We start from the raw sequence: 26,738 nt of genomic DNA, 5'->3' as shown, positions 1-26,738 counted from the left end.
CAAGATCTGTTTATTAATGTATGCCGCCTGTATCCCGATATGATCTGGTGATAGATCAGTTTTAATTCTCTTCTGCTCTAGTCTCAAAGCCGTCACTAAAAAAAAACAAGATCTGGCTCTTCTGGCGGTCCATACTCTGCCTAGCGTTCTTTGCTCTAAGCACAATAGTAAGTCAGTAACAATTACTGCTTTAGTCAATTAAGCACATATTTTAGCAAGTTAAAACAAATAAAAAGTCTACAAAAATGCAGTATTCGCTCATTTTTTTTTTTGCAGAATTTCACTAAAGCACCAAAACTTAAAAAAGCACGCTCCTGCCACAACTGGAGCACAGTACAGTGACGGACAGGGAACAGTCTCCCAATGCTGAAAATGAACTAACCCCCCCCAGGCTGTGTGCAAGGCACAACCTAGTATTACTTGTGCCAAGAGTGTTAATTTTTACCATGTTTCTACCCCCTTCTCCCCTCCAAAAATCAGATTAACTACGCTAATCGATCAACCAGATTGAAGGTCTTGTAATTGATAGTGAGAAACTGGTATATATGGGGTCAGGAATGTAATAAAATTATATATATATATATATATATATATATATATATATATATATATATATATATATATATATATATATATATATATATATATATATATATATATATATATATATATATATATATATATATATATAATATATTTTACCTGTATCAAAATCCCACACCTAAAGCTTCAACACTGCTGCAGCCAAACAGAATAATCAGCGGTGTGGACCCATGTAAGGTAATGCTCAGCTTGTATTTTATGACTTCTGCAGCTTATATAGTCCAAAGACTTCTGAAAGGGAACAAGCCCTTTAAGTACGTTGCCCTGATGGCATCTGATCCCACTAATCAGAGGACACTAAGTCACAGGAATAAAGACTTGGATAATGCATCATTTCCAGCCATTAATCTCTAAATCCTTACAAATCTGGGGTGGGTGGGATGGATGACATGGCTTTGAAAACCTAGGAAATAACAATCGGGGGTGTATTTCAGCACACATGGAGGTAACACAGTAGCAGGTAGACAACTTTATGGGCCACCAGTTTGTAGGGAACGGAAACCAATGGCTGCTGTGATGTTCCCCTGTTTATGCAAGAGTCATTTTACACCAGAAAATTAGGAACAAAACAAAAATATATTTAAAAGAAAATAGATATATTTATAGCTCGTAATAAGTGCAATATATTAGTGTTCTCTAATACGACATCACAGTATTATATCAAAAGTTATCTCCCTATAGGAACAGTTCCACGGCCCCACAACTCCAGCGTCTACATAAAATGATACTAAAAAGTATCATACAACTACATATAATGCAGACCTATAATCTGCACAGTTCAGCTCCTACTAGGCTGTCATGCATAAAATAGACCATTTGTTTGTGCTTTTCTCCAGACCGTAGAAGACCACGCGTATCGTACTAACAAAGACAAGTCACAGCAAAATAGTGCTGGTCGTACCTAAAGCGAAGGCTTGGGATGGTTACACACGGCTGACATTCAGGGGTCTGGGTATGGACAGATGTGTGGACCTACTGGGGTCTCCTGACCCAAATTTCAGGCAGGAGACCTGCACGCAGTCCGGATCTCTCAGGCCCGTGAATGTTGGACGTGTGAATAGCAGGCTTACCTAGAGATTTATGGTGTTGTCTGGTTTAGAGAAAAGTGTGTGTTTTCTTCCAAAACGGCACCACACTAGTCCACAGTTTGCATGTGGTACTGCAGCTTAACCCCATTCACTTTGGGAGAGTCAAGCAGCAATACCAGAGACTGGCTTTTCGCTAATATCATCATGGCTAGTGGTATATTGGTGCCAACAGCAGGAGTATTGCACACCTTGTGTGTAGCAAAAAAAAATAAAATAAATAGAATTAGACTTACCGGTAATTCCATTTCTAGGAACCCTCCACGACAGCAGGGGTAATGGTGCTGTGGTGGAGGGTGACTAGAGAAAACAACTTTGTTAGTAGATGTAGAGGATTTCTTACACATCAGGTATAAACCTGAAGGTATATTATCTGAAAGTCCTGTTATCCGACAGAAAAGTCAAACTAAAGAGAAACCAGGCTACACAACATCTTTAGCAGACCCCGGTTTGAGGATTAAACGTGAAGAATCCAGTCCTTCATAGCTCTTGTAGTCCAGTTCCACACTTCACCGGTCCATAAGCATCAAAGCTTCAACACAAGTAGTGTGGTCCAATCTGCTTCACTGGTTTTGGAAGAAGACCACCTCATTTTTCTAATCCTGTACCACTCCTTCTTGACTACTGTCCTGACCAGAAGATCTACGTTAAAGCTTGTGGGATGAAACAATGTCACCACCTGAAAGTGGATTCCTCTTTATATAGTAGATCACCGTGCTTGTTGGCCATAGTATGGGCTAATGAGGTAGCCATAAGACTTCTTTATGATCAAGAATTAAAAATAATTTAGACAAACGAATATATTAGGTCTAAGTGGTTGTTATTCTTGAAGAAAAAAACAAAACAGAAGTTCTGCTGTTGGTCTTAACTACTCTGGGAGGTGGAGATAAGTTTGTATTTTGTTCGATTCTCAATGATTTCTTCTTTGGTTTTGTTAATACAAGTAAATATTTCCTGAAAAAGAATTTTGTACTCCGGCTGGGACACCGGGGAGCCGGGGGTGTGCGTGCCTGAATTTAAGGTATTTGGTGGAGAGTTGTCTGGAGATGACATGGTGGACAGCTTTGTGGTCTGGACAGATTTGTGACTGAAGAGGTCATCCTCCATCTGACAGCGCTGAAGAAGCTCCTCGTACTTGGCTTTCAGGGCACTGTATTGAGAGTCCACCTCATTGAGCAGAGAAATTCCTCTTTGTTTCACAGCCTCGGTCCTCCTGATACAGGTCTCCTCATGACCATTACGAATGGCTTCTGCTGTGACCGTGGGCAAGACCATCTCACTACTGCTCCTTTTTAAGGGCTTTTTTTCTAGTTCGGAGATTGGATCGAGCTCCGAATCCTTATCTGAAGTCTCTTTGAATGATATGAAGATGGATTCTGGTATCAGCTTTTCAACACTGCTAGAGAATACACTGTCTGATCAACATATTTGACGCATTTCGGCCACCTCAGCTTCCAACTCTTCTGCCCGGGCATGACATGAATCCCTATCTTTGAGAATATTTTCTAACTCTGAGTTTTCCTTCAAGACCTGATTATATTCATCCTCTAAGGTCTCCCTCTTCTTGCGTTCTAGGCCGAGCTGTGCCTCCAGGACAGCCAGAGTTTTCTTCAGATGATCATTTTCTTCTTCAATGGGACCAGGTTGTGTGTTTAGAGACGTGATCTTCTCGGCAAAGACGTGATCATAGACAAAATACCTGCGGAGTAAGAAAAATACTTAGTCTACCACCACTTCTAGTAAAACCTCTCAGATCAAGCCTGGTAAACTACATTTTTTCCTCTTCACCGCCAACTGAAGAGATATAATTATCACTCTGACAAGACTGTAAGCTTTGGATATGTTCACACATGTTGAATTTGCATATCTGACAATTATTACTGGATCCCTCAAAGGCTGCCACTTCGCTTTGGCTTTGCAGCAGATCCACCCAGGTATTAGTCCGTCTATACACGAATATATGGGCCCTTTGTAGCCCAAGAGCTCCTAAAAATGCAAAATTGCTCCTGCTTTGGAGGTAGAAATGGGTTCCCCTTACTTCTTGGGGCCCTGTGTGGCTGCACAGGTTGCATAAATGATATGTCCGCCACTATCGCTGATTCAATAGGGCTAGTACAAAGATAGGGCGTACACGAAAAAAAAAAACAGAAGCGAGAGTTGAAGGATGAGGTTGCGGAGCATGAGAAGGCAAAACGGGGTAAAAGGGGATGGAGAGATCTGGATGTCAGGAAGGAGAGGAGTTCACCATGACGTATCAGGAGCCCTGTCCCCCTGGGTTTTGCTTTAGGGAGATCGAAGAACTGTTAGCTGAGCTATAATCTGTTTGTTCCCCAGGGAGATAGAAGCTAATCATCTGCTTTCTGTCTGGAGTACAAATGGGTCATCATGTCTTTCCGTGAAGGACTGGAAGTCTAGGGGGCTACATGCAAGTTTGGCCATGACGTGCATCAAAGCCCGGCCCAATTTAGATGTGGATATATTTGGCGTCTTGAAGTCACACATGGTATGACAACAAAGCAAGAGACAGTTTTTAGACTCTCCCATTAATATGGCTTCATCTCTCAATATTCAAGAAATATGTTTAAAAAAAAAAAAAAAAAAAAAAACCTGCCAAGGCAATTTTACTACCAAAACTAGTGGCATGGCAGAATAGGTCCCAGTAAAAAAAAAAACAACTACACATTTTGTAGTAATCTGATGAGCCAGCACTAAGGAATGGAGCTTTGAGTCAATATGCAAATAGACCTGGAAGTGCATTGAGGCGGTGTCGATGCATGGAGAGTACATTAGACACACCCACAATGCACTTACAGGTTAATTCACATGCGTCTTTAAAGCTCGATTCCTCAGCATTGCCACATCGGATTACTACAAAATTGGCATCTCTTTTATTGTTACATTAGGCAATCATTCTGATTATCCCTTAAAAATAAAAAAGTACAATAAAATTGACCATGAAAAATATATACTTTCAACCATATCATTTCTGAAACTTACTTGCGCAGGTCATAGAGTTCCTTCAGACAGGAGAAGCTGTGAGTTGACCTCGAGTGCTCAAACGTCTCGCGGCTACGACACTTCTTCAGCTCTTCCATCTTTTTCTGTAGATCGTCAATGTGAATCTGCAGACTGTCAATAGTCTCTGTCAAACTAAGCAGAGAAAAAAAAAAATGGTTATTACAAGGAAACCAACAATGCATCATCAATTCACAAAGGATTAATAGTCAGAAAAGTTTGAGAGAGCGCATTCACAAGAAGCAAAGTGTTTGTATATTAATAGCTTATTCCATACATCACTTCGCATGGAGACCATTTCGTTCTGCATTGGCGGAAAGCGCCTACCTGGGGCAGGTTTAAGACACAGCTTGGCCGATACAGATGATCAGTTCCACCTTCTGCCATTTGCTAAAAGCGTCGTTAAGAGGTGAAAAATGGCGCTATATAAACGGACCTGCTGCTCTTCTGTATTACAGAACCACCGGCTCCCCACCAAACATACTGTCCTCCAACAATCAGGGGAAAGTCAGGAGACCCCCATGTACATCAAATCACGGGTGGAACCAGACAAGGCTCCAATACTGTAGGTAAGGGGGCCACTTCCGCCTCCAAAATATGGGAATTGTGTGTTGTGATGAGCTATTGGACTGCAAAGGGCCCATGTATTGTTCTTGCACAGGGTCAGTCTGTGTCCGCCAGTGCATTAGATGACCAATTAATACTGTGGCTCATCCAGCTGTTATCTAAGGTGTATGGTGCCCAGAAGGTCTTAAACTCATGGCCAGCTTTGTAGGTGTCCCGATTGTGATGCTCAAGTAACCAACATGCCATTTACTAAAGTTCCATATGTTCTTTCCATGATAGATCCACTCTGGACGTTAAGGCGCCTTTTGGCATCAACAGCCCAAATCCTTCACATATAGGAAGAGCTCTGCTTCCAGTTTAATGGGTGACATCTTGCCTACAAGTTTTGTTCGTCATTGGCCATGCTAAACACAACCTAATTGGAAGTATTCTTGCTCTGGTAATGGTGTAACCCATGTGCCCTTGCATTAGAAAGTACCTGTTAGAACAGTCCCCCCCACGCACCCAAAAAAAAAAAAAAAAAAATAATAATAATAATAATAATAATAATAATAATAATATCGGTATTAGTCAATGATCTTATAGCAGATCAGGTAGAGGAGAATTACTGCAGTGGGATCAGTGACAAGGTCTAAGAAATGGAAGACATCCTCCCTATAATCTCATGATCCCATGTGCACACCATCATTATCTTGTCAGTTTAGCAGTCATTTCATTCACAAACTGAGGCATTACTAATAACATCACAAATTACACTTACAAGCAACACATACTCATCCATCTGGGTCAGCAAGACTGCCCTCATTAAAGCATGCGGCCATGCAACTTAGGAAACTGGGCAAGTGAAGAAGCACAAGGTGAGGGCAAAGCTACAGTACAAAGCTAAATTACAGTACATGTGGAAAAAATATATATATTTTTTTCCTACTAAAATGTCTGGGGGGGGGGGAAATCATTACACACAAATGCCAACATAAAACAAAAAAAACAAACAACAAAAGGGACGATAAAGCACTTGGCAGTGTATTCCTTGTAGGCCAATTACAACCTACAAGATCAGGGACGCTCCACAATAATGCACAAAATAGCAGTCCACACTTATTCCCTGGGAACCTAGAACACACAAGTCCACAACCAAATTTATCACAAAAGGTATAGATGTTTATTAATTAATAAATCAAGCTGACGTGTCTAAACACAAAACCCGGCATCAGAAATGAAATACAGAACTAGGTAGAAGGACAGAACATAGATACTACAAATGCAGATCAAGATACAAACGGGCTATACAATATTAAGAAATAGGCCATCAACCAAAGTAGGAGCAACCAAATAACACGAATGGTGGGAAAAAAAAAAAAAGTCAATGATATTATAGCAGATCAGGTAGAGGAGAATTACTGCATTACTCCCTACTGAGCATGTGCGACCTGTCGTGAAAGATCTTTAGGACGTAACCATGTAGGTATAAAAGGCTCTGACTTGGTTTTCAGGGGGCAATAGCCAAAGCAGTGAGCACTTTTGGAAGTTTATTGCACTTGACAAATGTTATTTATGATAGGATTGTAAGTCCACCAAGCTATGATTGATATAATGGGGGAAGATAGATGCCAGGAAGTTCGCAAACTGAACACGGACTAGTGTCAGCGAGTAAATGCAGCGCCCCAGAGTCCTGGTCGTTGCAGTACTGATGCTCCGCCGCTAAGGGGGGCTATGGTACGTCTGATGGCACAAAAGGAGTTCATCTGAGCAGGTATCACAGACACCAATACACTTCACAGTCTGGCCTCCTGGGGGAGCTAAGGGCGCTATGATTAGGCCACTCCTCACAATCTGGTAAAACTGGGGGTTGGATAGGAAGTGAGAGGAGAAGCTGACTGGGGATTGAACAGGCAACATCCTGTGGCAGAGGGTGTTGCGGGGAGAGACTCAGGGGGGTACCTGTCAGGGGTGGGATCCTGGCAGGGACCTAGCGAACAAGAGAGAACGTTATGGGACCGCGCCTGCACTTCCTTGCGGCGGTACCCAAGAAAGGACAAGAAGCGAGGTGCATTGAGAAGAGTGAGAAACGAGATCAAAGCAACAAGGAGATAAGCCAGTAGGAGTAGTGCTGAAAGATCGAGCAACTTCCTAATAAGGCGCGTAGCCGGTGGCCAGAACGCCGAGGAAGTAATTGACTCCAAGTATTTCTTCAAACAGAGGCAGGACAGTTGATTACAGGTTGGCTGTCTCACACAAATCACCTATGAAGACATGGGGGCAACTGTGGGAGAGGGGCGACTCTAGGGTCCCGGAAGAACTCCAGGCCTACTCGTCATACGGGTGCGTCCTAGCCAAACCATCTGGGGGACGGAGAAGAACATCAGGATCAGTTGTGAGGGAACATCAGAAACAGACAACAGTTGTGAGGACTATCCCGTGGTGCTCAGCAGGGGAAGACTGCAACATTCAGGCGCTAGTTGGTAGGCACCGATCTCCACCTGCGAAGGGAACTCTGGATGTGCCATTGGACCGGCCGGACCCAGCCAGCTCGGTTAGCAGTGCTCTGGATTGAGGATCCTGAAGCCTTCAGTAAAGAGGTAAAGAGACTGCAACCCTGTGTCCTCGTTATTGATTGCGCTTTGCATCACATACCGAACTGTTATTTCTTTATTGGACACCCCTTAGCAGGGTCACGGGCCAGGGTCTAGCCACCGTGACAGCGACAGAGCCAGCAGGGAGAGACCCGGTACGGAGTACACTGTGGCCCTGTGGCTGTGGGGGCGCTCCATAAACGCCTCACCAGACTAGTCCTGGGTCATTAGCGGACAGAGATGCTATGTATGCGTTGATTTTACTTCAATATGGGCAGTTCCATAAAACAAAACAAGGGCCATGTTGGGAAGGGGCACAGTTGACAGGTTCAATTTACCGCATTTTTTTCAGCCAGCAATAGGCAGCGTAACAAAATCTATAGAATGCAAATGGTACATGTACAAAACTGGTTTTAAGCTATAAATACATTAAATATATAGTCCCCAGAAGGTGGACAGCCCCTTTAACTACCCGATCTAATTATAGCTAATTATTTGGGACATTTTATTTAGATTTTTAAATTTTAGAAGGAATCATACCCTAATCCCCAGCTTCCCACTCACTAGCAAACAAATAATATGGTTAGCGAACACAAAAAAATTAGCATATTTAGATCTTGCCCCAAGCAGGAACAGCTTTTTCTTGCAGTTTTGCTGCCAAAAAAAGCCCCCAGACAAAAATAGAGAGATTGTTAACAAGGATTCCCCTCCACCGGGCCACCCACCTTGTAATCTTCTGCTGTGATGAGCGACTCTCCATTACCAGCTTCTGATTGGCATCTTCTAACTCTCTGGCTGTGACATCAAGCTGCTCGTACACCTTGGCGTGCTGCTCGTTCATCCGCCTCAGTAGATCCACCTGTTTTGTGAGGTACTGGCAGGAAAAGAACATCATGAGAGTAAAAATATCTGCACCTACTTTGTTGCAGTGAGGAGACATTTAACATTTTACTGCAATACATAATATGTGGGAGAAAACAGGCATTAATGGACAGAGAATCTATACACAGACCAGACAGAATGGCAGCATGCAACGAGCCGTCGTCAGGTCGCGGCCAGGAGCCGTCGTCAGGTCGCGGCCAGGAGCCGTCGTCAGGTCGCGGCCAGGAGCCGTCGTCAGGTCGCGGCCAGGAGCCGTCGTCAGGTCGCGGCCAGGAGCCGTTGTCAGGTCGCGGCCAGGAGCCGTCGTCAGGTCGCGGCCAGGAGCCGTCGTCAGGTCGCGGCCAGTCAAGTAGGAAGTGCTAAAGCGTCATTTGGATATGAATGAATACTGAAATGCTTTAGTCAAGGAGCAGATTGCATCAGTAAAGGTGTGGACTACATCTTTCAGAAAGTCTCATGACTATATAACAGTTTGGGGAAGATGGTTAGAGAGCGTGCCGAGTTGTGCTGACAAATTCCATTTAAAAAGAGGGGTGTTCAACCATCATGACCATTCTGAAAATGAAGCCGGCCAAGCAATCAGTCGATATACTCAGGAGAAGCTGTAGGAAGTTTTACATTTCCATTGCAGGTCCCAGTAACCTACATGGGTGACATGGTCAAGCGGCATGAGTTGTTCATTTACAAGCCTAGTTCAGTGGGAAACCCTGATTAGTTACATTATAGCACATACATTATTATGCACATAATACAGTCAAGCATGGTGGTAGGAGTGTCATGGTTTGGGGCTGCACGAGTGCTGCCGGCTGTGGAGAGCTACAGTTCATTGAGGGAACCATGCATGCCAACATGTATTGTGATATACTGAACCAGAGCATGATCCCCTCCCTACAGAAACTGGGCCGCAGGGCTGTATTCCAACATGACGACCCCAAACACACCTCCAAGATGACCACTGCCTTGCTAAAGAAGCTGAGGATGAAGGTGCTGGACTGGCCGAGCATGTCTCCAGACGTAAACCCTACTGAGCATCTCTGGGACATCAAACAGAAGGTGGAGGAACACAAGGTCTCCAACATCCACCAGCTCCATGATTTCGTCATGGAGGAGTGGAAGAGGATTCCAGTGGCCACCTGTGAAGCTCTAGTGATCACCATGGCCAAGAGAGCTAAGGCAGTGCTTGAAAAGCATAGTGGCATCATAAAATATTCACACTTTAGTTATTTTCACTTTAGGGGTGTACTCAATTTTGTTGCCAGCGGTGTAGACCTCAATGGCTGTAAGATAGAGGGCACACCAAATTTACACTGTTCTACAAGCTGGACACCATCTACTTTACATTGTGTCATATCTTCAGGGTTTTCCCATGAGAAGATATAAAATATTTATATATATAAAAAAAATAACGGAGGTGGTACTCACTTTAGTATACATACGATAAACTAATGCATGTAGTAAAAACAAAACATGACAACTTGGGAGGATACAAATGTTAAAAAAAAAAAAAAAGTTCTCTCCTTTCCTCTATTCCATCATCAGCATCGCAACATAAATTAATGTCCTCCAAAATAGGATAGTGCCCAACTGTACACCCTCACTCTAAGAGAATTGTCCACTACTCGGACAACCCATTTGAATCCCCTTTTCCCCTCCCTGTAAAATAATTCCAGCAGTGAGCGCCATTGGCTCTCCCGGGGCACAATGTCACGAAATCCCTGCGGACAATCAGAGCTGGCTTCACTCTCCTACTGACATAATTGACATTTGGAGGAAGAGAGCAGTCTCCATTCTCACTTCTCCCAAATGTCATGATTTATCTGAAAGAGGGGGAGAGTGATTCCAGCGCTGATGGCTGCAGGGCTCGCATGACATTAATGTCACACAAGCCCTGGGACAGCCAGTGATAACACCGCTGGAACGGGACCGTCAATGGAAGTGCTACTATTTTACTGGGGGGAAACACAGTAATTCAGAAGGGGTTGTCCACTTGGACAACCCCTTTAACTAAAGTTACAAAAGGGTATTTGATTTAAGGAAGAAACAAATCTCCATATGGCAAAGTAAGTAGATTATATAACCCAGGATGTGCGCTAGGCCACAGGAGCAGAAGTCAACATTCACAGCTTTTACTGTACTCCACTCCCCATAACCTACAGCTTTATCATTTCCAACTTTATAATCTGGATCCAATTATTAGACAAACCATGTATTAACATCTTCATGTCTGAATGTCACAGCATAGAGAGGTCTCTGGAACTCTTCTACAGGTGCTTTATGTCTGCGGATTTGTTGGAGAGTATGGATTAACCTGAAGTGCTTCAATATGACCCATTCCAGACAAGCACCTTTCTATAGGATGGGCAGGAATCCCAGGACGCGGGCTACTGAGAGCTAAAAGAAAGGCAGCAGAATTTTGAGTCCAGCTCTGGGTATAACACAGGAGACAATTAGAACATGACACGAAGCCTGAAGACATCATAAGTAGGTGATCTCAATCTCTGCACAGAAGTAGGAGCAGCGGCAGGAAAAGCTTTGTACCTCAATTTCCTGGATCTGTTCCTGGTTGGTGGCGTACATCTGCTGCAGAGACTCCTCAAGCTCCGTGTTGCGGTCTAGTAATGTCTTGCCAAGCTCGGCAGCAAGTTGCAGATCTGGAAATAATCACAATATAGATTGTATAAATGCTGGCGATGTGCGGGATAGAAAATATGAAGATAATAGATCATATTTCCAAATAATTAAAAGCGTGACCTTTGTGTGACCTGTTTGTAAAGGATCCAGATGAGAGAAAAACAAAACTAAAGAAAATAAATAGATAGATGGATGGAAGCTGATACAACGGGGAAACTTTGGCTTTAGTTCTACATCAGTGTTTTGATGGATCTGTCTGTCACTTATAGGCCTGGGCATATGGAGTGTTTAAAGGGAATCTGTCAGCAAGTTTCTCTATGTAATCTGAAACTGTTGTGGGGACAGGGACCCTGATTCCAGCGATGTATCACTTAGTTTACTGGGTGCTGCAGTTGTGACACTTCCGTGCTGCAGATCTAGCAGAGCTCAAATGCTGATCAGCTGTATTACTAGACTTGACCTGCTGCATTGGCCACCATGAGTGGTACCGCCTAGCCCGGCCGTTTAACCCCCTAGATGCTGCTGCCGATCATGTATGTAGAGAACTGGTCCCAGTCCGCCAGCTAAGGTGGCATGTTAGATTTGCAACATTATAATGGAGGGTGGTGGGAAGCGGCTCCTTTACCTTTATTTCCACCCATGTAATAAAGTACATTGTGCCCCGGAAAAAATTATGTAAAGGTCATAATCACTGGGAAATTTTAAACATTCCAGCGTTACTGCCATATAAAGTGACATGGCACAAGAGAACATTTGGGCTTAGGCACTAGGTGGTTAGCAACACATTCTTTAGGTGCATCTGTATAATAGGTTTGATGTTTGCTTGCAAAAGCCAACACATAATTATGAGAAAAGAAAATGCCCTGTAAAAGCTGAAGTCGTATTGTTACCTTAATCTGGGAGGTGCTGGGACCAGTTCAAACAACAATTACGAACCTGGAAACAGCAAATAGACTAAGGAATAGGATTACGGAGAGTTGTGTGCAATGTCAGCATTCATACGTTTACATTCTATGGAATCATATACATCTCCAGGTGTCACTATATTCTGTAACCCACATTGTAGTTGCGTGTAACCATTTTCTAGCTATTGGGAAGGCAGAAAACAGAAAAAAAAAAAGCATCCCAACTTTAGAGGAAAAAAAAAAAAAAAAAAGACAAATGACAGCCAATGCCATTGTTACATTAGTTTGTACTGCAAAACTGGTGAGCTAATAAAAAAAAAAGTAACATGTATCATTCACAACACGAGATGATCCAAATGAATTGGAACGATTCAATAGAAAAACTATGATGTTTTTTCCCCACTTGAATTAAATGTAAACACTGCAGCCAATTGTTATCCGTTCATAGGATTCTGATCCCAACATACAGTGTTTAGTACAGAGGAGTACCAAATACATTTCAGATGGCTCAATTTTTTTTTTTTTTTTATTGTCAATATTTGTTTCTCCTTTTCAAACTTTCTAGGTTATTGTCTATATGAAAAAAAATAATTAAAAATAAATGTCTTGCAATTTTCATAACAAAACTACTAGGCCTAACACTAGAATCAAACTTCCTGTTCTGTACCGGATACCGAGTAACCATACAAGGATCATTATTGGACCGCATGTCAGATGCCACGCAGAAAGGGAGCATGTAGTAGGCAAGATAAAATAAGTGTATGTAGGTTACAAAGTCTCTACATATTCTGTAACTCGGCTAGTTCTATTCAGTTCACTAGAAAGTGAAGTCTCGTTAATCATTAGACGGGACATTATCTTATCAGTAATGGTCCGATATGGAAGTAGAACCGGAATTAATTCCTTTATCTTTAGGTTTGCCCTGTTTTACTGCTATTACATGAATACACATATACTGTGAGGCGCTCAAATTATGGCGTTCAACATATACGTCTACATCTCAAATATGTCAATAAAAAAAAAAAAAAAAAATCCTTATTGTGGACGCCATATGCTACAGTGTCAGTGGTTTCCGAATAGAACACAGAATAATATTCCGGACGCAATAGTGGGTGCTGAATAAACGCTAAGCGGCCCCTATTAGGTCCAAAAGTGTTCTGAGTCTGTCTGGAACCATGGATACCAATTGTTTTTTTCCTCCTGTTTTGATGTTCTGGTACGTGGGCAGAGGTAGTGCTACATGTAGTGCACCCACCAATCCTCACACTTCCCCAACTGCGTCGCGTACCCACCAGTCCTCACACTTCCCCCCCAACCGCGTCACGCAACCGCCAGCCCTCACTTCCCCCAACCGCGTCACGCACCTGCCAGCCCTCACACTTCCCCAACCGTATCGCTCACCCACCAGCCCTCACTTCCCCAACCATGTCGCGCACCCGCCAGCCCTCACTTCCCCCAACCGCGTCACGCACCCGCCAGCCCTCACTTCCCCCAACCGCGTCACGCACCCGCCAGCCCTCACTTCCCCCAAAAGCATCACGCAACCGCCAGCCCTCACACTTCCCCAACTATGTCACACACCCGCCAGCCCTCACATTTCCCCAACTATGTCACACACCCGCCAGCCCTCACATTTCCCTAACTATGTCACACACCCGCCAGCCCTCACATTTCCCCAACTATGTCGCGCACCCGCCAGCCCTCACACTTCCCCAACTATGTCGCGCACCCGCCAGCCTTCACACTTCCCCAACCGTGTCGCGCACCCGCCAGCCCTCACACTTCCCCCATCCGCATCATGCACCCACCAGCCCTCACACTTCCCCAACCGTGTCGCGCACCCGCCAGCCCTCACACTTCCCCCATCCGCATCATGCACCCGCCAGCCCTCACACTTCCCCAACTATGTTGCGCACCTGTTCTAACAATACACCAATGCTACAGTAGATCTGGTGATTACCGTATATACTTAGGCCTGGTGCAGGTTAAATAACCATGAGGAAATAATTCAGAGCAAAAGCAGCATACACTTGCTAAGGTCACGCTGCAGCCATGTCTATGGATTAGTGTAAACGGCTAAGTGCCCTTAATAAAGAATATAAACCCGTAGCCCACACTCCAGGATGTCATTAGCTAACCAGCGCTGGCCTTCCACATAGTGAGAATTACAGCAACATCCATGACTAAATAGATGGAGGCGAGCACAGCTGCACGGGACACAGAGGGGTCATTCACAAACTGGACAACGAGAAGACGAGCTATGCAAATTATTAGGCCTCAGAAAATGACTCCTCACTGATATATACAAACATCATTCAAAACCTACACAAACGTGTTGTGTGGACACAGCGGCACAGGCAGGCCCTTTATTACATACATTTCTTAGTTAAGAAAACTTTTTTAAAAAAGGCCTCTTTATTAAAGGAGAGGGGAAAAAAGTCAGTTGTCAATAGCAACCAGGGATCTGCTTTGATTTTTAACAACACTCAGGTAAAGTGAAAGCTGCACTGTGATTGGCCGCGATGGACAATAAAGATGGTTTCTTTTAGACAATTTTGCCCCTCTTTCTTGTCAGACACTCGACGCATCAAGGAAGACAACATTGTTGTAGTGCGAACAAAGGATTCAGTAAAACAGGGAGGGCAGCGGCCATCTTGTGACCTATTTACAGGCCCGAATATTGAACCATGGGAGGTCAATATGAATAGACGCTATTGTTTATGGCCTATTTAACCCTTTGTAGGCCGCTTGCTAAGCCAGATCCTCGCTAAATAAATCCAAGAAGCTACTAAACTTCCCACAGACTTGGGGTATACGCACACATCACTTTTTTTTCCTTCATTGTGTTTTTGCCACAAGTCCGATGATGAGATTTCTGAAATCTCACGCTTATCTTATCGTGGCAGATTTGAAGCACTTAAATCTGCAGCATGTAAATTCTTTTAGCGTTTTCCACTCATTTTAAGAAAAGCGCTGTTATGACATTTTAACTTACCCCATTTAACATAAATGGGGTTGAGCTTTAATGCCAGACAGGACAAGGATGGCGTCGTTTCGGTAATAAAAATAAAAATGTCTCTAATTCTAGAGGATCCCTTTAAGCATACAGCAAGTAACCCATCCACTATGCACAAGGGCAGCAGATATAACCATCAGACAGGATACACTTTTTCCCGCAGAGATATATGTTGGCCGTTTTGCTGGAGGAATATTAACAGGATGAATATAAAATGACGAGAGTTCTGCTCTTTGTCCGGGAGGGAATATCGCTCACGAACAGGAATCAGGATCTCCGGCTCACATGCTCAGGATTTCTTGGAGGCATTTGAGGAAACTGCTGAACTAAAGGAATGTACAAACACAATGGAGAGAAGCAAAGAACAGAAAAAAGAAAAAAAAAATTAGTATCTAGCGTAACACAAGAAGACGTTACACAGCAGATTATGTAACATCCTGCCGCAATGAGGCAAAAAGGAGAAAGTATAAACCCAAAGGAGACTTCAGAGTCACTGATGGGGATTACACCACCTCCTTGTGTTATCACTAGTCCGTATGACAGGCTGCCAGCCACCTGACGAACGAGCAAAACATTCGTCGGGTGAAAGGATCTTTCGTGCTGCAGAAAAGATCAACGCTCTCTGCAGCACAAACTGACTGCATCTAACAGCATCCATTAAGTGATAGTCTGAATCCTACACACCACTATAGTCTAAGTGCAGTATGGCCACATATAAAGGGGTTGTCCAAAACGCTTTATGAACTGCTGCCCCCTCAACTGGTCACGTGACTGTCAGCTAATCAGCAGCCAATGATTGTCAGCAGCCTTTACTATTCGGCCAGAGAAGGCTGCAGCTGACACCAATTGTCACATGACCCCTGCAGCCAATGGCACGTGACTAGTGCGCGAACAGCGCTGTGATCAGGGCAACGGCACCAATCCGGGGAGGTGTCCAGTTGCAGTCACTCCCTTTAATGACAAGGCTGCACATATCAATGTGTTATTACTGCAGGTCCCCTAAAGCCTCAGAGATTATGCTGTTTGTTTGGTCAGCTGGCATTTGCATGGGTGCAAAAATGTAGCCATGGGGCCCAAGTCATCATTTGTATGGGGGGGGGGGGGGGGGGGGGGGGAGGGGTTAGGTTTCTGGTCCTGTTGCATTTGTTGACATTTTTGCGCCAAATCCCTCAAAAAGGGCACACGTGGTTCATGAATTTTTAGCAAAGTAAAAAAAAAAAAAAAAACCAAATGCTCATTATTTTTCGTCTTTGACCTGCTCTGCGGCTTTGGCTACATTCACATTTGCGTTGTTGGGCGCAGCATCAGCGCCGCAACACGCATGCAAAACGCAGCTTTTTGTGACACATGCATCCAATTTTGGCATGATTTTCGGCGCAAAAAAACTGCATCATGCAGCGTCCTCTGCGCCCTGACGCTTGCGCCAAAAATGACGCATGCGTCACAAAACGCAAGACAACGCATGCCCATGCGCCCCCATGTTAAATATAGGGGCGCATGATGCATGCGCCGCTATGCGTTGCCAAACCTGCGCCCGACGCAACGCAAATGTGAACGTAGCCTTTAGTGCAAAAAAAGTCTCACGTTTCATTAATTCTGCGCCAAACTGAGACTGAAGACAAAAAAAAAAGAAAAAAAAAAAAAAGGCAAATGTGACGAATCATCTATGAACAACTGGAAAACAAAAACCCCGTCCAGAATGTCCAACATAAAATGAAACAAAAGGAGGCAAAAACTTGTAGAATAAGCGCAGATTAAATGAAAGATTAGGCGCAAAAGGGAAAACAAAAAAACCCCCACCAAAAACAAGTGTAATAGTGAGCTGGGCCCATAGTGCCCTCACCTGGATTGTGTGGTCAGGGAGCGGCCTAATTTTCTCACGTGGAGAAATGAAGAAATTGAAAACCATTGGTAGCAGTGCGATCGGACGTTTACACGGACCAAAGCTACGTTGCCTGCACGAGCCCTTAGTCTGGATACAAGTATTTGGGGTCACTTCTTTTCTCCTCAGTGTTAGGGCGCAGTCAGACACCTGTATATATCGGGCCAAGATCAGAACACAGTGCTCGGACTAGCCGGCCCAAGTGCGACAGCTACCAGCCAGTCCGGCCCTCTTAGGCTACACACATCCATGTGAGTTGGACATGTGCGGCTCGATTTTTTTTTTGTTTTTTTGTTTAGCAAACACATGAATTCACAGAGTCACATCGGTGGAAATCAGATCCACATGCGAGACCCCTAAGACCCTGATTTTGAGGATAAGACTAGGGCTTACATAGGACTGCACACCGACACCTGACAAGAAAGTGTGACTGTAGCTTAAGGACACATTCCTGGTTCTGGAACAGATCTACGATGTACAGGTGTGAGGCCTGTGTACACGGCGCAGCACGCAGTCCGCCTGGGGCTCCACAGTACAGCCGCCATATAGTACAGAATGGCAGAAGTATTCTCTTCTAGGGACGATGCTTTCATGTCGCCGCACGACACTGGGACAGGAGGCCTTGTGATGAGCAATATAAAACATTAACAGTTAATGATCAATCGATTACCCCGACAGCCGTCCCTCGCCAGGTGCACAGCGTGGACGCAGTCCGCTCTAGAGTCCACGCCGCAGATTAGCATTCCTATTGCATAAGCCATCACCCCCGGTGCAGATCACTGATCTCAGCAGAATTCACTGCGGTTCCTGCAGTTTACACTTGGGCATAACAGCCTCAGAGATGGCGGCACAGCACATATCGTCATTGCGGAGGGTTTACCAGACTCCTATATTAGGGACTGTACTACCTAGAGCCCAACAACCTGACAGTACAGGAGGTACGGCCATCAGAGTCAGGCCAAACAGTGCTCGCGTCAGCCTATAAAAAGGGGTTGTCCCGACCGTAAAAAATCATTTAAGACACGGATTCATTAAATATAAGAAATGGAAACATACTTGCCCTACAGAAGCTACATGGATCTCGCACAAAGCTCTGCAGCACTCAGGAGCAAACCTCCGCAGCAGCCTGCACCGTATACACAGGGGGGCGGCGGAAGGAGAGTTTGTCGCAGTTTCACATTTTTAATCAATCCGCGCAAAACAAAAAATTATGATGGACAAACCCTTTAATCCATACCTAGTGCGCTCCCTCTAGTGGTGACTTAAGGTAGCAAAAAAAATAAATAAATAAAATCTTGCCATTTTATTAGCGGAAACAGCACTGAAATTATAGGACATGTTCCCTTTATTAAACCTATAGTCAACCTAAGAAAAAACTTTTATTTACTTTTTTTTTTTTTTTTTTAAATCGGGAACTGTTTATTATTACGTGCCAACTCTAGAGGATCAGTAAAAGTGTTTTCTCTACAAAAAATGAAATTGCTTGAGAAAATATCAGGAGAATGGCCCTCCAAAAGCTAGGAGAAATTCAAACAGGAAAATTTACACAAAGACGCTTCAGAAAAAAAAACAAAAAAAAACAAAACACTGGAGCATGTGCACAGCAATAGTTTTTTGACATTGATGTCAAAAGTGTCTATTTCGTTGGCGCTTTTTCAGGCAGATTCCAAGTGAAAGTTTTTTGTAGGAGTTTCGAAGCGGTTTCTGCTCTGAGAACTCAGTGAGGCTACGTGCACACAGAGCCTTTTTTGCTGCGTATTTGGAGAGGTTCAGTTTCTGTTCCGAACAAACGCTCCTCAAAAAAAAAAAATTCTATATGCACATAGCCTTGGGGAGTTTTTGGCTGAAGTTTTTATTTTCTTGAACTTTGCTGGTGAAGTTTTAGAAGACATTTTTGAAGCCTTTTCGCTGGACTGGGCCCAGTTTGATGCGTTTATATCTTCTATTACAGAAGGTGCAAACGAGCGGATTTCGCTCCAACAAAACATCGGATCAAACTCGGGCCAATGTTATTCTATGGGGCCCGAGCACGTCTGATATTTTCCCTCGGACAGTCTCATACTGACCACGCTTGATCCGCTATTTGGTTTGCAATCAGCCATGCAAGTCATTAAACACATGGAAGGAAGAAAAACACCAAAAAAAAAAACAAACCTGCACTCGGATGCCATCTGAGTCTCTACAGCAATTTGCACCTGCTCTTATACAGCACTTCCCAAGAATGAACGTGTCAAGCAGTTAAAAGAAGAAGTAACAAAATACTGAACATGTGCACAGCAATGTCGTTTTCACATTCCTGTGCATTTTGTCAATTTTTTGTGGAGCTTTTTTCAGGCAGATTCCGAGTGGAATCTGCCTGAAAAAAACACAACCACTCAGTTATTTTTAAATAGGAGTTTTCAGATTGAGAATTTCTGCTATAAAAACTCCTTGAAATCATCCTTAAAAAAAAAAAAAAAAAAAAAAAAAAAAAAAGTGTTTACAGGAGGATTTTAGATCAGAATTTCTCCGAAAATATCTAATAAGTGTGATGTGTGGGATATGATTCTGTTACTGTGACTCACTTTACAGCGCTGAAGGACACGACTGTTAAAGGGACAGTGTCCGGGATTGCAGCCAGCACCCCACATCCGCCACACAGGCTGCAACCACCGACCAGATATAACAGGGCGATTGTAGGGCGCCAGACATAGGAACAATGAAGACCGACACAATTTATAGGATAAAGCCAAAGAAACGAGCTGGAGCAAAAGATGGGACTCGTGCAACATATAGAGGCACGTTCACACTGCGGCCATTTAACAAAACCTAAGGCAGAAACAAAATGTGCAAATATCCCGTACTAGGTAAATAGAGTGCAAGTACCGTAAATAACAGAGGATACTTAGGAAAAAAATTAAATAAATAATAAAAAAAACAAAAAAACACTGTAAAAGCCATGTCAACGCAACAAGGTGCTAAAATACTAATATATATATATATATATATATATATATATATATATATATATATATATATATATATATATATATATACACACACACACACACATACATAACATACAGATGCCACAAGTATAAGTGTATATATATATCAGTATTCAGATGAGGCGTTTCCTGGCCATTCTGCCCCCCACGATCACCAGTGGCCGCTGACATCCCAGCCCCAGGCTGCACATGGACTACGTCCCTTTAATCGCTCTCACCTTGCTGCAGGTCCTGCTGGTCGTACCACGGCTCGTCCTCCTTGATCTCAAACTCCTCCACATTGCTGTCGGTTAACATGACGGCGGGAGCTCCGCTCTCCCGGGACTCCCGGCTGCAGCAGGCGGCGGCGGGCACTGATGCTGACGGCTCAGGCAGCAGATTCTTCTGCTCCTCTCCTCCAGCCTGCCCCTCCCGCCTCCTCCATCCCCCGAACCGCTGCCGGAAACAGCCGAACTCCTCCGAACAGCGCCGCAACGTGGCATTCGGAGTGTGTGACATCAAATTTCCAGATGGGAAGGACTGTTTACAAACTAACCAATCAAATCTCAGGATAAAGGGAGGGCGGTTACCTTTGGACCAATCACTTTTTAGTAAAGGCACCCTTCCCTGCTGTGATTGGTTAAGCACATGAACACGCCCAGATTTCTGTTGTAGCACTTCCGTGTTTTGCTGCTAGATGCTCAGAAGCTTGCGGGGTGCCGGTGGGAGATCCTGCGCGTCCTGGCGCCCTGTGTGTACGCGTCCTTACCATCCATGTCCTCTGCCTGGTGGTATGTGTTCTCTATGGGTGCTTGCTTGCTATAGATGTGTCTTGCTGCATTTTTTCGTGTTGCTTTACCAAATATTCAGTTCCTCCCCACTATCAAGATCTCTGCTTGCTATTAATGAATGAAACCTATGTTCCTCAGGCCCAGATACACTCATGCTGTCTGCATTCACTGGCTGTAAGCAGATCTTGGAAATGCTGAGGGTGTGACACCGATCGCAGGCTGTGCTGTCCCTGGTGTAGATCCTCCAGCATCTGAAATCATTAAAAACGCTTTATAAATCCGCGCAGCGTCTGAACATTCGGCGGATGTGACCGGATTGATCTATTTGACGCTGGATCTCCCGCTTCCCATTGCACATTTTGTCACCGGACCTCCCTATTAGTTTGTGGCAGTGTCACTAAAATATGATTAGGCTACGGTTACAAAAAATCAGAATATCCCTTTAACTGTCACCATGCCACGTTAAAGGGATCCAGTCCGAGCTGTGGACAGCGCGGTATAGACATGGAGAAGCTGAGCAGAATGATATATAGATGGGGGGGTTTTTTTTTTGGGGGGGGGGAAGATTCAGTAAAACTTTTATATTATTTATTACAATCCCTGGTGTTTGTATGCACAGGAGTCCAGTGGGCGGTCCTATTTGGTGATTGACAGCTATAAAGTCATGCAAGGAAGACTGGATCACTGAATAGGACCGCCCACTGGACTCCTGTGCATACAAGTATCGAGGACGTCAACAACTTTTCTCAATAACTTTTTGTGATCAGCTCCTGCCTGCAAATCTGAGGCCATTTCCAACATGACAGGCCCCTTTAAATTGCCGTGGGCGACTTTCCAGGTGACATTGTGCAGTGAGCACCACCACTTTTATTGTGTAGCCCAGGACTGACAGTTGACTACTTTCTGATCTTTGTAGTACTACATGACATAGATCACATACATATGATGCCAACTTTACCTAACCCCCAACCTGGCTCGGATTTAAGGAAAACGGAGACACTGATGAGACTTATGGATTCTGCAGAACTTGCTTAGAGTTTTGATCTTTTCAGTACACAGGCAGAAAGTGATAAATCATCAGGACACGGAAAGTGATAAATCATCAGGACAAGGAGAGCAAATAATATGACGATCCCGTGCCCGGTGTTCCCAGGTTTATGTGGCCAACTTGCACCTTTTAGCACAAAGCTGTAATTGTGTTTGATAAGTCATGCGTTTCATAGTGTGCCAGCCATAGACATTGTGGCCTTACAGGTTAGATATACAGTCCGGGTCAGATCACTGGATGCCGGCATCTATTGGGCACAGAGGTCTCTTTAGCTTCTTTTTTTTTTTTCCAAATGCGCCAACTGTTGGATATTCTAGTACAGCCTGAGGTTCAAAGCCAGAAGCTGAGTCCATTTAGTTAGGGTAATATTTTATTTAAAAAAAATACCCCGTGATGGCACAGTGGGGTTGGTCTAGGTATCAGTGGAAGCTTTATAAGACATTGATTAAATATTTTTATTAAAATATTCATTTTCAAACCAATGGTTATAAATATTCTTGCCAACATGAACACCGATCATGCGGGGTTCTAAAAACAAGAAAAAAATAGGTAATTATCAAATTCAATGGGGCATGTGGTTTGTGATCTCATATGATCCTGGTATATGTTTTTCCTAACAAATGTGTTAATAGTTTATTATAATTAAAAATACAAATTTGAAGTGAATAAACAAAAGAGAAATCTAAGTCATATGAGTGTTTGGTGTGATCACACGTTGACTTCAAAACGGCATCAATTCTAGATACTTGCACACAGTTTGTGAAGAAATTACACAGGAAGGTTGTTCCAAACATCTTGGAGAACTGACCACAGATCTTCTGTGGATGTTGCTTGTGCAAATCTTTCTGTCTCTTTATATAATCCCAGACAGACGCGATGATGCTCTCAATTGATGTGAGGAATGGGAAATATTTGGCAGTAGAAGAAGGAAGTTTGTTTGCCGAAGGGCCGGAGAGAGGTGCGATAATGAGGGTCTGCAGGTAACAGTGAAGCATGGTGGAGGCTCCTGCAAGTTTGAGGGCTGCATTTTAGCAAATGGAGCTGTGCATTGGTCAGGATTAATGGTGTCCTCAATGCTGAGACATAGAGGCTGACACTTATCCATCATGTAATACCATTATAGAGGTGTCTGAATTATTCTGCAGAAGGACAAAGACCCCAAACATACAGCCAATGTCATTAAGAACTATCTTTGGTGTAAAGAAGACAAAAAAATCCTGGAAGTGATGCTCTGAAAGAGCCATGATTTTCAACATAATCAAATCTGATATGAAGAATGATTTGCAGAAGCCGCATCCACGGAAGATCTGTGGTCAGTTCTCCAAGATGTTTGGGACAATCTCCCTACCGAGTTCTTTCAAAAACAGTGAAAATGTAACTAGAAGAACTGATTGTGTTTTGAAGGTAAATCGCACAAAATAATTAATTTTGCATTTTGTAACTTGATAAAAATAAATTAGTCACACTTCTAGTTTTCAAAGCTAGCGTTTTCCCCCACACAGGCCTAGAACTTTTGCATGTACAGTCTATAAGGGTTAAACCCTTATAGACTGTACATGCAAAAGTTCTAGGCCTGTTCTAGGCCCTTCAGAGACTATAGATGGAGGCATGAGATACTACTGTAAAAGTACCAAGTAACCCCCTTCCTTAAGCTCAAGCGCTTGTCCACAAAAATACATTTAGTAGGTGTGCAATTTGACTGATGGGGAACTGCGCTTTGGAATAGTTTTTGACGTGTGATAGCAACATGCACAAGTTTTAATAGATGCAGATCCTGGTCCTGAAACTCCCACGATCAGTGTAATGAAGAGGTGGAGACCCTTAGCTAAGTGTTTGGTTCTGCTCAGCTGATCCTCAGAAAGAAGCCAAGTGATGTGTTGATCTATAGACAGTAGAGATGAGCAAAAACATTTTCAGGACTGTGGTTCAGCAACCATGTTGTTAGTCCACGGCCACCGTATCAGAGGCCTGTGAACCTTCTACTACTACTACTACCACGACCAAACCGCTGTACGACCAGCTCTATCCTCGCCTACTGTATTCTCACCCATCCCTTGTAGATTGTGAGCCTTCGCGGGCAGGGTCCTCTCTCCTCCTGTACCAGTTGCGACTTGTATTGTTTAAGATTATTGTACTTGTTTTTATTATGTATACCCCTCCTCACATGTAAAGCGCCATGGACTAAATGGCGCTATAACAATAGATAATATAATAATAATAATACTTGCCATCATCCTCGTCACCTCTTCTAATTAGTAGGACCAGCGCAATGTCATCATTGCAGTGTGACACTCTCAAGACATCGTGTTGGGCCAACTAATCAGAAGTGGTCCTGGGATGGTGGCAGGTAGGAGGAAAGTCATAGGACTCTGGCCTGGTGGCCATGGACTACTGACGTGACTGCTGGAAACCATTCTGCTCAACTCTAATAAAAAGTCTACGAGCCCGTACATCACTCTGCCCCTGTCCAGAAGATCAGCCAAACAGGACCGAACACAGTTGAAGGGCGCACCTCATTTCTTTCTGTTATTTTTCATTTACTTTATGCTTTTGTGTTATAACTTTTTATGTATTAGTATTATACTTTTATGTATTTGTAATATGGCATATTTGTACTATACTTTTATGTATTTGTATTATACTTATGTATTACTATTATACTTTATGTATTTGTACTATGGCATTTTATGTATTTGTATTATGGCATTTTAAGTATTTGTATTATACTTTTATGTATTTGTATTACGACTTTTTATGTATTTGTATTATACAAATACATAAGTATAATACAAATACATAAAAAGTCATAATACAAATACATAAAAGTATAATATTAATTCATAAAAGTCTAATAGTAATACATAAGTATAATACAAATACATAAAGCATAATACAAATACATAAAAAGCATAATACAAATACATTAAAGTATTATACTTGTGTATTACTATTATACTTTTATATATTTGTATTATGGTTAATGTATTAGTATTGTACTTTTATATATTTGTATTATACTTTTTATGTAGTTCTGTCGCTGTTTATGTTTCCGTAGGTGAACTGTAAACATGAAGTTATCCTTCGGAATCCACGGGCCGGCCCTGGCCTACTCCATGACCACATTAGGGGCTGGAATGATGAACAGCATATTCCATTTCTATTACGTGAAGCTGTTTCTTAACCACTACAAAATATCAGAAGGAGCCTTTCACCAAGCGCAGGTAAAATGGAGATTCAGGATCAGTCTCCTTTTGGAAATCACATTGACGCAATGTTTTGACTTCTTTGTTAAATAGGCATTTTCCATTTGCTCTCGTCCCACTACGCTTTCCGTCAGTGGTTCTGGTATTTTTTATGCTGAGAATAGTGCAGTCTACACCGTTCATCTGTATGTCAAAAACTTCAGAACCCCAGCAGAAATCTGGTGTCACTATTATAAGGCAGTGGAAAGATTGGTGGGGGTATGTGTATACCGTGAGATGTAAAAGTTTGGGCACCCCTGGCCAAACTTACTGTTATTGTGAACATTTAAGCAAGTTGAAGATGAAATGGTCTCTAAAAGGCCTAGCATTAAATTTGACACATTTCCTTTGTATTTTAGACAAAAAAAATAAATAAATAAATATATATATATATATATATATATATATTCATCTTTTACATTTTAAAAATTACAAAAAGGAAAATGGGCTGATGCAAAAGTTTGGGCACCCTGCATGGTTAGTACCTAGTATCACCCCTTTTAAAAGCATCACAGCTTCTTTCAATTCTTGTTTGAGGGATTTTCATCCATTCTTCCTTGGAAAATTCTTCCAGTTCTGTGAGATTCCTGGGTCGTCTTGCATGTACTGCTTATTTTGAGATTTAGCCACAGATTTCCAATGATGTTCAGATCAGGGGACTATGAGGGCCATTGTAAAACTTCAGCTTGCGCCTTTTGAGATAGTCTGTTGTGGATTTTGACATGTGTTTAGGATCATTATCCATTTATAGAAGCCATCCTATTTCCAACTTCAGCTTTTTATTACAGATGATATGGTTTTTTTTTTAATCAATAATTAGTTGAACTTTTATTGAATCCTTTCTGTTCTCTACCCATGAAACGTTCCCCGTGCCATTGGCTGCAATACAACCCCAAAGCTTGATAGATCCACCTCCATGATTAATGGTTGACAAGATGTTCTTTTCCTGAAATTAATTGTGGACAAATAGTTCTATTTTAACCTCATGGGTCCACAGGACTTGTTTCCAAATGCATACTTCTGATGCTGTATTTTATGGTGAGAATGCAGGAGAGGTTTTCTTCTGATGACTCTTCCATGAAGGCCATTTTTGTGCAGGGATCTCTGAACAGTTGAACAATGTATCACAACTCCAGGGTCTGCTAGATCTTTCTGAAGGTCTTTTTCAGTGAAGCTGGAGTTCTGATTTGCCTCTCTAGTAATCCTTGGAGCAGCTCTCACTGAAATTTTGCTTGGTCTTCCAGACCTTATCTTGACTTTCACTGTTCCTGGTAACTGCCATTTCTTAATTACATTTCGAACTGAGGAAAGGGCAACTTGAAAACGCTTTCCTATCTTCTTATAGCCTTCTCCTACTTTGTGGGCCTCCGCCATTTTCATTTTCAGAGTGTTAGGCAGCTGCTGAGAAGAACCGATGGCTGCTGTTTTGGGCACAAGGTGAGAGGAGGCTGGGTTTTTATATGGCTGGGAAATTTGCATCACCTGGCCTTTCCTAACAATGATAGTGAACAAGCCATAACCCTAACGGGCTA

At 43.0% G+C, this 26,738-nt stretch overlaps 2 protein-coding genes across 2 annotated transcripts in view; one reads left to right on the top strand and one right to left on the bottom strand.

Annotated features, from left to right (window-relative positions):
• Positions 1–1,169: 1,169 nt before the first annotated feature.
• On the bottom strand, positions 1,170–20,666 carry CDR2 (cerebellar degeneration related protein 2). Its single transcript, XM_077275043.1, is given in 5 exon segments — positions 1,170–3,387; positions 4,686–4,838; positions 8,569–8,717; positions 11,264–11,376; positions 20,365–20,666. Coding segments are annotated over 5 exon segments (1,530 nt in total). The 5' UTR covers positions 20,645–20,666; the 3' UTR covers positions 1,170–2,552.
• Positions 20,667–20,784: 118 nt separating this feature from the next.
• LOC143785905 (transmembrane protein 180-like) overlaps positions 20,785–26,738 on the top strand; it is a 30,215-nt gene continuing 24,261 nt past the window's right edge. The window contains exons 1-2 of the mRNA XM_077275044.1: positions 20,785–20,916; positions 25,020–25,185. Coding sequence (XP_077131159.1) covers positions 25,033–25,185 — 153 coding nt within the window. The 5' untranslated portion in view covers positions 20,785–20,916; positions 25,020–25,032. The remainder of the gene's footprint in view (positions 20,917–25,019; positions 25,186–26,738) is intronic.

Source organism: Ranitomeya variabilis, chromosome 7 (genome assembly GCF_051348905.1).
Source record: "Ranitomeya variabilis isolate aRanVar5 chromosome 7, aRanVar5.hap1, whole genome shotgun sequence".
Taxonomy (NCBI): Eukaryota; Metazoa; Chordata; class Amphibia; order Anura; family Dendrobatidae; genus Ranitomeya; species Ranitomeya variabilis.
The sequence above is the reverse complement of the archived record's forward strand: the minus strand, read 5'-3'. Positions and strand labels throughout refer to the sequence as shown.